The sequence below is a fragment of the Podarcis pityusensis genome (assembly GCF_964106645.2).
Source record: "Podarcis pityusensis genome assembly, chromosome: 2".
Classification (NCBI taxonomy): Eukaryota; Metazoa; Chordata; class Lepidosauria; order Squamata; family Lacertidae; genus Podarcis; species Podarcis pityusensis.
In genome coordinates this window covers 109,710,872-109,725,984 of record NC_138029.1, presented here as the reverse complement: position 1 = coordinate 109,725,984, position 15,113 = coordinate 109,710,872, and the positions used below count along the sequence as shown (strand labels likewise).

General features: G+C 49.8%; 1 protein-coding gene and 1 long non-coding RNA gene across 2 annotated transcripts; both read left to right on the top strand.

Moving 5' to 3' along the window:
• Positions 1-495: 495 nt before the first annotated feature.
• LOC308470168 lies at positions 496-3,056 on the top strand. Its single transcript, XR_013982212.1, has 3 exons — positions 496-715; positions 2,018-2,158; positions 2,874-3,056. It is a non-coding gene; the product is annotated as an uncharacterized lncRNA (long non-coding RNA).
• Positions 3,057-10,996: 7,940 nt separating this feature from the next.
• LOC308470113 (uncharacterized protein) lies at positions 10,997-13,560 on the top strand. Its single transcript, XM_080993397.1, has 3 exons — positions 10,997-11,209; positions 12,515-12,655; positions 13,375-13,560. Exons 1-3 carry the CDS (start codon positions 11,143-11,145, stop codon positions 13,509-13,511), a joined length of 345 nt encoding a protein of 114 aa, XP_080849523.1. The 5' UTR covers positions 10,997-11,142; the 3' UTR covers positions 13,512-13,560.
• Positions 13,561-15,113: the final 1,553 nt, after the last annotated feature.

Here is a 15,113-nt window from a genome sequence, read left to right as displayed (position 1 = left end):
CACAAAGTTGTCTTTGACTGGACTTAACCGTCCAGGGGTCTTTTACCTTTTACCTTTTTACAGGGGTATCACAAGCACTTGTCCCTCGCAAGCACTTAGCACTGATAAAATTAAAAGCTGTATGTTCTGGGCCTCAGAGCCCAATCAGCTTCTGAACTTGCCTGCCCTGGTGCACCATGCTCCTCTTTTGGTTTGCGTGGCTCAGTCAACCAGGAAATGTGGAGCTGGGCAGAGAACCCATTGAAAGGAATGGGCATGCCTCCACAAAAGATAGCATCAGAGGACCACTGAGGTATGGAACATTCTGTAGAGCATCCAGCTGAACCCACATCCCATTAGGATCTGTTAAACAATCAGGACATAATGCACTTAACGGCTCAAGGAACCACCACCCACATCTCTGCTGCTCTTCACAGCCACCCCAGAGTCCTCTTGTACCTTTAAGCCCACTAGAATGGGTTGAGCAGCCAAGAAGGCCCCTCTCGGCCTTATATAATGACAGTATTGAGCCTCAGACAGAGAGACGTGTTGCTCAACAGAGAAAGAGCTGCACCTTCTACGTACTGCCAGGAAGTCTTAGCTGCTGTCTCCCAGCAATCACTCTTCAAAACAGTCTTTCTAATCAGACAGGGCTTTTTCCTTGCTAACATGAAGCCACGCTTGGCTCAGGACTGGCTGCTTGGAGTCTGTCTTTTGCTCTGCCTCAGCTGTGGAGGTAAGTCCCACCTGCCAATGGAAAAACATGGTAGGCCACCAATTCAAATCAGCCGTATGTCCACCACCTATGTTCCTAAGAACTGGCGAACCCGTAAGCTATTTTCTTTCTCTTTTTAGCTCTGGCACCTATTTGGGGATAATCACTGAAAGTCTAACTTTGGAAATAATGCAGACCTGGAGAAAGGTTTAGATACTATTAAGTTCCAGATCTATACAGGCATCAACACCCACCGTGCTTGGGTCAGGGTGTTGGCAGAGATGATTTCCACAGTTCCCACTATGTCTCCTGTCCTTGTAATCCCTGCACGGTCCCAACTTCAGAAAGTTTTTCAGGGGAATGATGCTCTATTGCACAGGGCAGGGGGGGCTTATTTTAACTTTATTTATTTACTTATTAAAACATTTGATTTTTTAAAACATAGTAATTTGCCATAGTCATAAGTACAGCCTTTCTCCTCCTCAAGCAGTTCACCAACTAGTTTTGAAAAAAAAATTAATTGTCTGCATAAACCTGGCAGCTTAAAATGGGAGCTGCAGACAGTGCTCCTCCTATCATAGCTGCAGTGACACACACACACACACACACACACACACACACACCCCGGTTGGTGCAAACTCTCTGGTGTTCACATCTGTTGATGTTGCCCATCCGGCTGTTGTAGGGTTGCCATACGTCGGAAGCAGTGTCCAAGCAGAAATCACTAAAAATGTTCGTGGAAATCCGGACATATGGCAACCCATGTCAACATTATCATATTGGGAAATTTCCCTTAAAAATAGCTCAAAAACCTCTTTATTCTTTTCTCTCTTTTTGCAATTATGTCCCAAAAATCAACAACCCTGGCTAATAAGGAGAAGAAGAATAAAAGCTCTACAACTTTGGTGTCTAGATTTTTACTTTTTGAAATATGGCAACTCTAAGCTGCTGCTTGGCACCTGCCACTCTCAGGAGGCTCACTAGAGGACCCTTTCTGCAAAGTCTCTACAATGCTGGATCTGGCTGCACCCTCAGATGCCTGTTATGGGGATGTGGCAGAGTGGAGGGTCCTCCTGGTTGTAAGCACAGCCAATCACTTTCTACGAAACTCTGTGGGGTTCAATTTACACCTTCTGTAAGAACCACCAATGTCCTTTTTAGACTCAGGGCATCTCAGCATTTTTCTTCTTTGAAGGAAACAACGAGTTTGGTGACTTAGAAGCTCAGGAAGGGACAAGACATGTAAACAAAGAAGCATGCCTTACAGCAGGTGCCTCCCTCCCTCCCTCCCTCCCTTCCTTCCTTCCTTTCTTCTTTTAACAGCAAATGCCTTAATCTGTAGCCTGTGCAGTTCAGAGGCTGAAGGACAGCCATGTGTACCAGCTGCCCCATATGAAGAGAAATGCGCTGATGATCCACGTACAGGACACCCTGCAGCCTGCGTCTTGTACAGAATCACTTCAAGTGAGTGGTCCTTCTTGTCTTTCTCTCCCCCTTATTTTCAGTGCATTTCCATAAGTGGCTGATGGGGCATGGCTAGTATGACTGGGTGCAGAGGAGGCCGGGGATCTTGCAACTTCAGTAGTACAAGTAGTACAATGGAAGCTTATAGCTTCCATTGGGATGAGGTCCTTCCCTGGTTGTTCAAGCACCTCGTTCCAATGGAGCTCTAAGCTATCCTAATGCAGCCTCCATACGAAACCTGATTGCAAGCCTTCAGTCACATGACGGTACATATCCCCCTGGAAATTCTTTGAAGCAACAATACCTGCAGGCAGTGAGAGAAGCATGAATTTTCTAAGTTCACTTATAATTCTCCAGTCAAACTCTAGCATGCCAAGGTATAGATGGGATCCTGGATAAGTCCATGTGATGCAGCCCACCTGGCTGAGGTATCTCAAGTCAGGGGCCAGGTTGGGCCCTCTGGCCAGTGGCGTCCTAATTGCAGTGCTTCACCTAATGCCAGGGAAGAGTTGCCATTCATTCTTGAGGATAAGCAGGGGTGCTGGGTGCTATACCTGGCAACAGTGGTAGCAAAAACCTGCCTTTCAGCACAGACCCCCGTTTCCCCAGCTGTCACTGATGGGGACCTAGCAAGGGTGGATCCTGACATTATCATCAAGCATCTTTCACCAGTTACTAACAGTAAACCAGATAATTTTCTTTCTCTTCCCATCAGAAACTGGACGTGTGTTGCGCTACTACAAAAAATGCGGCTACTATACCAGCGACTGCAAAACTCTAAAAGTCTACGATGACGTACCAGAAGTGCACGAGCTCTACTGCTGTAACGACAGAGACCACTGCCTTTGAATGCAGTCTAAGGAGGATGGTGTATTAAAAGAACTCCTATGTGAACAAACGGCTGTGCAATTTGTGTTAGGTTGTGTTGCTGTTTGGGGATGTCTATGTGAGTGGGCTCTGTGTGTGCCGAGTGGCGTGCATGGGTGCAGGGTCTCAGCAGGTGAGTGGGTGGGCATCTCAGGTGAGCTGGGATGTCAACAAGGTTTCCCCTGGCTGTATGCCATGGCTGCATTGAGCCTGGGTCTTCAAACCAAGTGACATCTTCCTTACTCGAGGTTCAGCTACTATGACTACTTATTGCCTGGTATTTTCTGCCTAGGAACAAGTGGGTGGGACCACCTCACCACAACAATCCTTTTGCAGAGAGCTGATTAGCCAGAGAACGGGAGATTGACTGAAAAATATTCAGGATTCTCTCTCCATTGAAATTCAGTACTGGAGGTTGGGGAAAATAGAAAGAGTGTAGTTTGGGAATCTAGTGGAAACTTAAGAATAAGTAGTAGTAGACCAGCCTCCACTGAACTTAGGTTTTTCATCTGGAGAGAGGGCTGCTTTCCATTCATATCTTTCTGGTGCATGAGTGATTGGAAAAATCCAAAATTTTCTGCTGTGACGGAGGCCAAGCAAGAGGCTTCGAAACTCATTTCTTCAATTCATTGTAAAGTGGCTTTTTACTGAAGATTCTGGGTGAAGTCTTTTTGAGGGAAAAAGGTTCCATTTAATTAGTCCAACTTACCACCCTTGGGAGCATCTGAGGCTGTACAGAAAGGACCGTACAGAAATCCACTCAGTGTTTGCAGGGTCAGTAGCTGTGTGACCTCCCAGCCCATTCACCTGGTAGCGCTGGTGAAATATGCCCTTTAGGTCCTTGTAATGGTTCTAGGGGTTGCTCGTGCGTAAATCGGTGCCACACCTGGCTGGGTTGCCTGAGTGAACCCTTTCTGTCCGGACAGCCGCTCCCCCGTGGCTGTCTCAATCGCTGGCAGAATCCGTCAGTGGGCGTTTCTTGAACTTCTTCCAGCAAAGAAGTTCTTTGACGCCTAGTCTCCTCCTACTCTCCCTGCGCGGAAGCCTTCTGCGCAGGGAGGGTGTGGGCAGCGGAGGACCCATGTTCTCCCCGCTGGTCCCCGGCGAGGAGTCATGGAGCCACCTCGCTGATTCCCCCATCTGCCCCCCTTCTCCACTGGAGCTACGCTGATTTCCTTCCCCAGAAGATGTGCTGCTTCTCTCCCTCCCCGGACGCTCTCTGGAATCCCTCTGGAGCCCTCCCTCTCCCCCTGGCTCCGATGGTAGTTCCCTGACATCCACCTCCTCCCCAGGACCCCCTCCACCCCGGCGTGATTTCCCGATATAACCTCGTCTCTTTCCTCGGCCGACGATGCGGGGAATCCCCTGAAGAAGCTGTCACCATCCTTTGAGGATTCAAAACCAGCCTCCCACCTGCTCAGATCTCTCCCCTCAGGGTGGACCTCCCAGTCTGATTCTTCTCCCTCTGACACCTCTCCTCCCTCCTCTTTGGAGGCAGGAAAACCCACAAAGTCCCCTTCGTCGTCTGTGGTTCCAAATTCTTCCTCCCAGAATCTTGCTAGTGGTTTTGGCTTATCCGGGAACAAACTGTGGAATTCTTCCACCAGATACCCGTCATTGATTGACTCAGCGGGGACCCACGTGTTTTCTGACCCGGGTTCTCCTTCCCAAGCTACCAAGTACTCCACCTGGCGACCTTGCCACCTTGAATCGATTATTTCCGTGGCTCGGTTGCGGTGTTCCCTCTCCTCTACCTGTGGGTGGGTGGTGACTCCTCCCTCCCGCCCCGGAAATTCCCGCCCCTCCATGTACGGTGAAAGTAGGGACCTATGGAACACCGGATGTATCTTCATGCTGTCCGGCAACTTGAGTTTGAATGCCACTGGGTTCACCTGCTGTGTTACCTCAAAAGGCCCCAGCCGCTTCAGCTGCAACTTCTTGCACCCTCCCTTTAGGGGTAACCCTTGGGTTGACAACCACACCCGGTCTCCCACCCGTATGGCCTCCCCCTCCCGATGGTGCTTGTCCTCCTGCCTCTTGTAAACTTCCTTGGCCTGCTCCAAGTTCATCTTGAGTTGCTGGTGCAAGGCCTCCATTTCTTCTATAAACTGCTCGGCCACGGGTACACTCCATGCTTCCTCCCCCCTCCCCGGGAAGGCCCTGGGGTGACACCCATAATTGGCTATAAACGGGCTCATACCTGTGGACACATGTTCAGCGTTATTGTACGCAAATTCAGCCAAGGCTAGTTTCTCTACCCAATCGTTCTGTCTCTCACTGACGTAGCAGCGTAGGTATTGCTGGAGTATACTGTTCGCTCTTTCTGCTTGTCCGTTGGTTTCTGGGTGTCTCGCCGCCGAGAAGCTCACCTCGACCTGTAGCAAGCTCATGAGCTTCCTCCAGAACCTGGAAGTAAATTGTTTCCTGAGATCTGAGATAACCCTCGAGGGAGCCCCATGCAGTCTGAAAATGTGATCCACAAACAACCTGGCTGTCTCCTCTGCCGTTACCGCGTGTGAGCAAGCTATGAAATGGCACATTTTTGTCAGTAGATCGACTACTACCATGACTGCTGTCTTCCCCCTTGACTTGGGCAAATCTGTCATAAAATCAATGGACACCACCTCCCAGGGCCTTTCCAGTGTAGGTAAGGGTTCCAGTAGCCCTGCGGGGGCAGCCCTCTCTCCCTTTGCCCTCTGGCATTGGTCGCACCCCAGTACATATTCCCGTACGTCTTCCCTCACCTTTGGCCACCAGAACTGCCTGGTGACGAGCAGCGTGGTCTTGTGCTGTCCAAAGTGCCCAGCTGTTGGGTTGTCATGGAGTTGTTTAAGTACCTTCCCCCTCAAGGTCTCCCCTGGTACATACAGTGCCCCCTTATAGTACAGTAGCCCTTCCTTTTCCTCAAACCCTCCATGGTCTTCCCTTCCGTCCCGGAGTTCCCTGATTTTTGCTTGGGCGAACGCGTTGTCTCTAGTAAGCCCTGCCAGTTCTCGTTTCCCAACCAGCGTTCCCCCACACACCCACCGGTCCTCGGGAAACACGTGTCGGATCTCTGGTGGTCCCTCTCCCTCCAGGTACTCCGGTTTCTGGGAGAGAGCATCTGCTCTTATGTTTTCCTCTCCTGGCATGTATCTGATCGCGAAGGAAAACTTGGCGAACTCCTGGGCTCATCGAATCTGTCTCTGGTTGAGCACCCGCGCGGTCCGCCAGTATTCCAAGTTCTTGTGGTCAGTACAAACCTGGATCTTGTGCCGCGCCCCTATCAACAGATGTCTCCATTGCCGAAATGCCACATAGATGGCAAGCAGTTCTCGGTCATACACTGTGTAGTTCTGCTCTGACTTGCTCAGCTTCCTTGAGAAAAAGGCACACCGCCTCCAGTCCTGCTTGGCCCCGGGCTGCAAAAGGACCGCTCCAACAGCTCGGTCGGACGCATCCGTCTCCAGTCTCATGGGCTTCTGCAGATCAACGTGCAGGAGCTGCTGTTCCGAAGCGAACGCCTTCTCCAGCCTTTCAAAGGATTGCTGGGCACTTTCTGTCCACGCAAACTTCTTTTTGCTACTGAGACAATCTGTTATGGGCGCTGTCAAGTGAGCGAAGTTCTTTATGAACTTCCTGTAGAAGTTGCTGAACCCTAAGAACCTCTGCACATCCTTCCGGGTTTTGGGGGCTTTTCATTCCAGCACTGCCTTCACCTTGCCTGGGTCCATAGCTAGGCCCTTGTCTGACAACTTGTACCCCAGAAACTCGACCTCCCTGGCGTGAAATTGGCATTTTTCCAGCTTGACCCACAACTGATGCTTCTGCAGTCTCTGTAGCACTTCCCTGACGTCTCTGACGTGTTGCTTCTCATTGTCCGAATAGATTAAGACGTCATCCAAAAAGGCCATGCAATTCTTGTACAACAGGGGCCCCAACACGTGGTGCATGAATGCTTGAAAGCAGGCGGAGCCCGATTGTAATCCAAATGGCATAACTAAGTACTCGAAGGCCCCCAGGGGGGTGAACATGGTAGTTTTCCATTCGTCCCCCTCCCTTATCCTGATTAAATTGTATGCCCCTCTGAGGTCCAGCTTGGTAAAAATCTTCCCCTGCCTCACCCGTGTTAAAATGTCGTCAATCCTTGGCATTGGGAAGGTCACGGGTTCTGACACCAGGTTCAAGCCCCTATAATCCACGATCAATCTAGGCTGATTAGTCCCTTTTTTGTCCACAAAGAACACCAGACTGCCCCCCACCGCCTTTGATTCCCTTATGAACCCCCTCTTCAGGTTCTTGTCAATAAACTGCCGCAACTCCTGCATCTCCCGGTCGGACATGGCATACAGCTTACCCACCGGCAACTGAGCCCCTGGGAGCAGGTTGATTTGGCAGTCAAAGGGCCTGTGGGGGGGTAGTCTATCTGCCTCCCTCTCGCTGAAGACCTCCTTCAGGTCAGCATATTCTGGCGGCACCTCCCCCTTTTGTTCCACGGCCAGCCCAGCCACTCTGGCCACCGTCATTCTTGGGTTCTCCCCTCCCAGTAAGCTGACCCAAAGGTGACTGACCGCTGATGCCATGACACTACGGGATCATGCAGTGCCAACCAGCTCATTCCCAGTATTATTGGGGGTCCTGCCAGTGTGGCCACGTGAAAGGCAATAGTCTCCGTGTGCCTGGAAACCCTCATTCGCATTGGTGGGGTCTGGTGTGTCACTTCCCCTCCCAGAAGTTCCCTGCCATCGATGGTTGTCACCTGCAAGGGGAAATCTAGAGGCGACAGGTGGAGTTGGTGCTCCAGAGCAAAGTCTCTGCTGAAGAAATTACACGAGCTGCCCGAATCCAGCAGTCCCTTAACTGCGACAGGGTGCCCATTCGGGAGTTCTAGCACCACTTCTATGGCTATAGCTGCCTTGGGGGGGGTCAGGCTGGGGCACTTCTATTGGTTGCTGGCCTGGCTGCTGCCCCTGCTGGTTGGCAGCCAGGCATTGGCATTTCCCTGCACCTGCCCTTCCTCCCCCTTCTCGTCGTGGCCTGCAGCCCCCACCATCCCTTGCCAGGCCTTTCGTTGAGGGCAGACCTTAGCAAAATGTCCTGGTCGTTGACAGAGGAAACACTTCTTGGTAGTTTTCCAGTCCTTTCCCTCCCTTTTACAACCTTCACCGGAGTTTGAAACCTCACGCACACGCGCGCCATCAATTTCCATTGGCTCTGCCGCCTGGGAAGGCTCCCTCGGTATCTCTGGAATGCGGTAGTCATGGAAACGCTCCTCTCTCCTTTCCCGCTTCTCCTGCGCCCGCACTTCTTGGCGTACGCCTATCGCGAGCACAGCCTTTGTGAGCTCGTCCATCGACCGTGGGCGGGGCGCTCGGGACAACTTGTCTTTCACTTCGGGGGACAGACCCGCCTCAAACAACATTTGTATTGGTTTAGAGTCAATATCCCACCCGAGCCGGTGGACTAACATCGCAAAACGCGACCAGTAGTTTCTGACGGACTGGCTCCCCTGCTTGCACCCCATCAGTTCCCGCCGTGTCACGCTTTGCTCCACCTCGCTGGAGAACATCGCGTCCATTCCCTGAAAGAATTTCTTAAGGTCCTTCAAGGCATAATTTTGCGTCGCCATTGGGGCCTGATCCAATCGCGCGCCCCATCCTGCAGATGCCCCACAATGTAAGGCACCCTCTCCCCGTCATCAGCAAAGTCATCTTTCTGCAGCTCCAAAGAGTACTGCACTTCCATTCGGAAGGCATTGTAGTCTTGGGGCTTTCCACCAAACTTGTGTACCAGCCCCGGTACCTTCCTTGTGATGGGGGTGGTTCTGACCCGTGCATCCTGAGCCCGTCTTTCCTCCAGCCGCACCGTTAGGATAGCTACATGCGTCTCCAAGTCTTGGTTCCTCTCAACCAGACTCCGCATCGCAGCTGGTTGCTCCGTCTCTCCAGCTGTTCCTGTTTGGCTCATCGTGATGCCTCTCCTGGGCTGCGCACAAGCAACGTCAGTGACTGACGGATTGCTGTAATGGTTCTAGGGGTTGCTCGTGTGTAAATCGGCGCCACACCTGGCTGTGTTGCCTGAGTGAACCCTTTCTGTCCGGACAGCCGCTCGCCCGTGGCTGTCTCAATCGCTGGCAGAATCCATCAGTGGGCGTTTCTTGAACTTCTTCCAGCAAAGAAGTTCTTTGACGCCTAGTCTCCGCCTACTCTCCCTGCGCGGAAGCCTTCTGCGCAGGGAGGGTGTGGGCAGCGGAGGACCCGTGTTCTCCCCGCTGGTCCCCGGCGAGGAGTCATGGAGCCACCTCGCCGATTCCCCCATCTGCCCCCCTTCTCCACTGGAGCTACGCTGATTTCCTTCCCCAGAAGATGTGCTGCTTCTCTCCCTCCCGGGACGCTCTCCGGAATCCCTCTGGAGCCCTCCCTCTCCCCCTGGCTCCGATGGCAGTTCCCTGACAGTCCTCAAGTAAAATATACCCTTCTGTATCCAAACCTTTTAAGGTAAAAACTGATCTTTAGTCCAGGTCTGATGGTCCCTAGTCAGCTGACGTTTCGTGTGATGCAACAATCACGTATGCCTGACTGCAGCTTCCTGGTGGGGAACACATACTGCAATCCTTCCCCATAAGATAGCATCAGGAGCCCAGGGAGGTCTAGGACTATGAAACAACCATTTGAGTAACACATATGGGCCTGGCTGAAGCTTCCTGGTGGTGAACAAGTAATCCTTACATGTAAGAGGGTCGCTGAAGTCTGGGGACACTCTGTACTGCATCCGGCTGGTTCCTCAGCTTCAGCCCATTTGGATTTGTCCAAACAAGCAGTATATTATGCACCTAAAAAGCTCCTTGTACCTTTTGAGACTACCAGGGACAGGTGCCCTGAGGAACAAAGAAGGTGCCTCTGCACCTTATATAATGAAAGTCTTGTTAAGTGAAAGGAATACACTTCCTTCCCATGTAAGATAGAATCATTTGGAAGCTGAACTCTAGGACATTCTGTACAGGATTTCAGAATCTCGAGTTGGGTCAGTCCAAGCTCCTGCCAACCTAGCAGTTTGAAAGCTCACCAATGCAAGCAGATAAATAGGTACCGCTGTGGCAGGAAGGTACAGTGGTATCTCGGGTTAAGAACTTATTTCTTTCTGGAGGTCCGTTCTTAACCTGAAACTGTTCTTAACCTGAGGTACCACAGTAGCTAATGGAGCCTCCCGCTGCCTTTGCGCTGCCGCCGCACAATTTTTGTTCTCATCCTGAAGCAAACTTCTTAACCCAAGGTACTATTTCTGGGATAGTCTGTAACCTGAAGCATCTGTAACCTGAAGCATCTGTAACATGAGGTACCACTGTACATGGCGTTTCCGTGTGCTCTGTCTTTTGTCATGTTGTTCTGTTGCTCCAGAAGCGGTTTAATCATGCTGGCCACATGACCCAGAAAACTGTTTGTGGACAAACACCGACTCCCTTGGCCTGAAAGTGAGATGAGTGCCTCAACCACAAAGTTGTCTTTGACTGGACTTAACCGTCCAGGGGTCTTTTACCTTTTACCTTTTTACAGGGGTATCACAAGCACTTGTCCCTCGCAAGCACTTAGCACTGATAAAATTAAAAGCTGTATGTTCTGGGCCTCAGAGCCCAATCAGCTTCTGAACTTGCCTGCCCTGGTGCACCATGCTCCTCTTTTGGTTTGCGTGGCTCAGTCAACCAGGAAATGTGGAGCTGGGCAGAGAACCCATTGAAAGGAATGGGCATGCCTCCACAAAAGATAGCATCAGAGAACCACTGAGGTATGGAACATTCTGTAGAGCATCCAGCTGAACCCACATCCCATTAGGATCTGTTAAACAATCAGGACATAATGCACTTAACGGCTCAAGGAACCACCACCCACATCTCTGCTGCTCTTCACAGCCACCCCAGAGTCCTCTTGTACCTTTAAGCCCACTAGAATGGGTTGAGCAGCCAAGAAGGCCCCTCTCGGCCTTATATAATGACAGTATTGAGCCTCAGACAGAGAGACGTGTTGCTCAACAGAGAAAGAGCTGCACCTTCTACGTACTGCCAGGAAGTCTTAGCTGCTGTCTCCCAGCAATCACTCTTCAAAACAGTCTTTCTAATCAGACAGAGCTTTTTCCCTGCTAACATGAAGCCACGCTTGGCTCAGGACTGGCTGCTTGGAGTCTGTCTTTTGCTCTGCCTCAGCTGTGGAGGTAAGTCCCACCTGCCAATGGAAAAACATGGTAGGCCACCAATTCAAATCAGCTGTATGTCCACCACCTATGTTCCTAAGAACTGGCGAACCCGTAAGCTATTTTCTTTCTCTTTTTAGCTCTGGCACCTATTTGGGGATAATCACTGAAAGTCTAACTTTGGAAATAATGCAGACCTGGAGAAAGGTTTAGATACTATTAAGTTCCAGATCTATACAGGCATCAACACCCACCGTGCTTGGGTCAGGGTGTTGGCAGAGATGATTTCCACAGTTCCCACTATGTCTCCTGTCCTTGTAATCCCTGCACGGTCCCAACTTCAGAAAGTTTTTCAGGGGAATGATGCTCTATTGCACAGGGCAGGGGGGGCTTATTTTAACTTTATTTATTTACTTATTAAAACATTTGATTTTTTAAAACATAGTAATTTGCCATAGTCATAAGTACAGCCTTTCTCCTCCTCAAGCAGTTCACCAACTAGTTTTGAAAAAAAAATTAATTGTCTGCATAAACCTGGCAGCTTAAAATGGGAGCTGCAGACAGTGCTCCTCCTATCATAGCTGCAGTGACACACACACACACACACACACACACACACACACACACACCCCGGTTGGTGCAAACTCTCTGGTGTTCACATCTGTTGATGTTGCCTATCTGGCTGTTGTAGGGTTGCCATACGTCGGAAGCAGTGTCCAAGCAGAAATCACTAAAAATGTTCGTGGAAATCCGGACATATGGCAACCCATGTCAACATTATCATATTGGGAAATTTCCCCTTAAAAATAGCTCAAAAACCTCTTTATTCTTTTCTCTCTTTTTGCAATTATGTCCCAAAAATCAACAACCCTGGCTAATAAGGAGAAGAAGAATAAAAGCTCTACAACTTTGGTGTCTAGATTTTTACTTTTTGAAATATGGCAACTCTAAGCTGCTGCTTGGCACCTGCCACTCTCAGGAGGCTCACTAGAGGACCCTTTCTGCAAAGTCTCTACAATGCTGGAGCTGGCTGCACCCTCAGATGCCTGTTATGGGGATGTGGCAGAGGGGAGGGTGCTCCTGGTTCTAGGCACAGCCAATCACGTTCTGCGCAACTCCATGGGGATCAATTTACACCTTCTGTAAGAACCCCCAATGTCCTTTTTAGACTCAGGGCATCTCAGCATTTTTCTTCTTTGAAGGAAACAACGGGTTTGGTGACTTAGAAGCTCAGGAAGGGACAAGACATGTAAACAAAGAAGCATGCCTTACAGCAGGTGCCTCCCTCCCTCCCTCCCTCCCTCCCTTCCTTTCTTCTTTTAACAGCAAATGCCTTAATCTGTAGCCTGTGCAGTTCAGAGGCTGAAGGGCAGCCATGTGTACCAGCTGCCCCATATGAAGAGAAATGCGCTGATGATCCACGTACAGGACACCCTGCAGCCTGCGTCTTGTACAGAATCACTTCAAGTGAGTGGTCCTTCTTGTCTTTCTCTCCCCGTCCCCCTTATTTTCAGTGCATTTCCATAAGTGGCTGATGGGGCATGGCTAGTGTGACTGGGTGCAGAGGAGGCCGGGGATCTTGCAACTTCAGTAGTACAAGTAGTACAATGGAAGCTTAGAGCTTCCATTGGGATGAGGTCCTTCTCTCGTTGTTCAAGCACCTCGTTCCAATGGAGCTCTAAGCTATCCTAATGCAGCCTCCATACGAAACCTGATTGCAAGCCTTCAGTCACATGACGGTACATATCCCCCTGGAAATTCTTTGAAGCAACAATACCTGCAGGCAGTGAGAGAAGCATGAATTTTCTAAGTTCACTTATAATTCTCCAGTCAAACTCTAGCATGCCAAGGTATAGATGGGATCCTGGATAAGTCCATGTGATGCAGCCCACCTGGCTGAGGTATCTCAAGTAAGGGGCCAGGTTGGGCCCTCTGGCCAATGGCGTCCCAATTGCAGTGCTTCTCCTAATGCCAGGGAAGAGTTTCCATTCATTCTTGAGGATAAGCAGGGGTGCTGGGTGCTATACCTGGCAACAGTGGCAGCAAAAACCTGCCCTTCAGCACAGACCCCAGTTTCCCCAGCTGTCACTGATGGGGACCTAGCAAGGGGTGGATCCTGACATTATCATCAAGCATCTTTCACCAGTTACTAACAGTAAACCAGATACTTTTCTTTCTCTTCCTAGTGGTAACTAAACATGTCTTGCGCTACTACAAAAAATGTGGCTTCTATACCAGCGACTGCAAAACTCGAAAAGTCTACAATGACGTACAGCAAGTGCACGAGCTCCACTGCTGTAACGACAGAGACCACTGCCTTTGAACGCCGTCTAAGGAGGATGATGTATTAAAAGAACTCCTATGTGAACAAATGGCTGTGCAATTTGAGTTACGCTGCTGTGTGGGGATGTCTATGTGAGTGTGTTCTGTGTGTGCCGAGTGGCGTGCATGGGTGCAGGGTCTCAGCAGGTGAGTGGGTGGGCATCGCAGGTGAGCTGGGATGTCAACAAGGTTTCCCCTGGCTGTATGCCATGGCTGCATTGAGCCTGGGTCTTCAAACCAAGTGACATCTTCCTTACTCGAGGTTCAGCTACTATGACTACTTATTGCCTGGTATTTTCTGCCTAGGAACAAGTGGGTGGGACCACCTCACCACAACAATCCTTTTGCAGAGAGCTGATTAGCCAGAGAACGGGAGATTGACTGAAAAATATTCAGGATTCTCTCTCCATTGAAATTCAGTACTGGAGGTTGGGGAAAATAGAAAGAGTGTAATTTGGGAATCTAGTGGAAACTTAAGAATAAGTAGTAGTAGACCAGCCTCCACTGAACTTAGGTTTTTCATCTGGAGAGAGGACTGCTTTCCGTTCATCTCTTTCTGGTGAATGAGTGATTGGAAAAATCCAAAATTTTCTGCTGTGACGGAGGCCAAGCAAGAGGCTTCGAAACTCATTTCTTCAATTCATTGTAAAGTGGCTTTTTACTGAAGATTCTGGGTGAAGTCTTTTTGAGGGAAAAAGGTTCCATTTAATTAGTCTGACTTACCACCGTTGGGAGCATCTGAGGCTGTACAGAAAGGACCGTACAGAAATCCACTCAGTGGCTTCAGGGTCAGTAGCTGTGTGGCCTCCCAGCCCATTCACCCGGTAGTGCTGGTGAAATATGCCCTTTAGGTCCTCAAGTAAAATATACCCTTCTGTATCCAAACCTTTTAATGTAAAACTGATCTTTGGTCCAGGTCTGATGGTCCCTAGTCAGCTGACGTTTCGTGTGATGCAACAATCACATATGCCTGACTGCAGCTTTCCGGTGGGGAACACATACTGCAATCCTTCCCCATAAGATAGCATCAGAGGCCCAGGGAGGTCTAGGACTATGAAACAACCATGTGAGTAGCACATATGGGCCTGGCTGAAGCTTCCTGGTGGTGAACAAGTAATCCCTACATGTAAGCGGGTTGCTGAAGTCTGGGACACTCTGTACTGCATCAGGCTGGTTCCTCAGCTTCAGCCCATTTGGATTTGTCCAAACAAGCAGTATATTATGCACCTAAAAAGCTCCTTGTGCCTTTCGAGCCTAGCAGGGACAGGTGCCCTGAGGAACAAAGAAGGTGCCTCTGAGCCTTATATAATGAAAGTCTTGTTAAGTGAAAGGAATAATAATAATAATAATAATAATAATAATAATAATAATAATATCTTTATTGTCATTGCCCCCTTCGGGGACAACGAAATTACTTGACTGCTCCATAAAAACTCTAATTAATCAATACAGTATAATACAGCAAGGGAGATTAGATGACTTTCAAAGTCCGGGCTTCCCATTCAGGGCCGAGATCACTCTGGAGAAGAAGCTGTTCTTAAGACGGCTCATTCTTGTCTTCATCGTCCTGTATCTCCGTCCCGACAGCAAGAGCTCGAAGAGA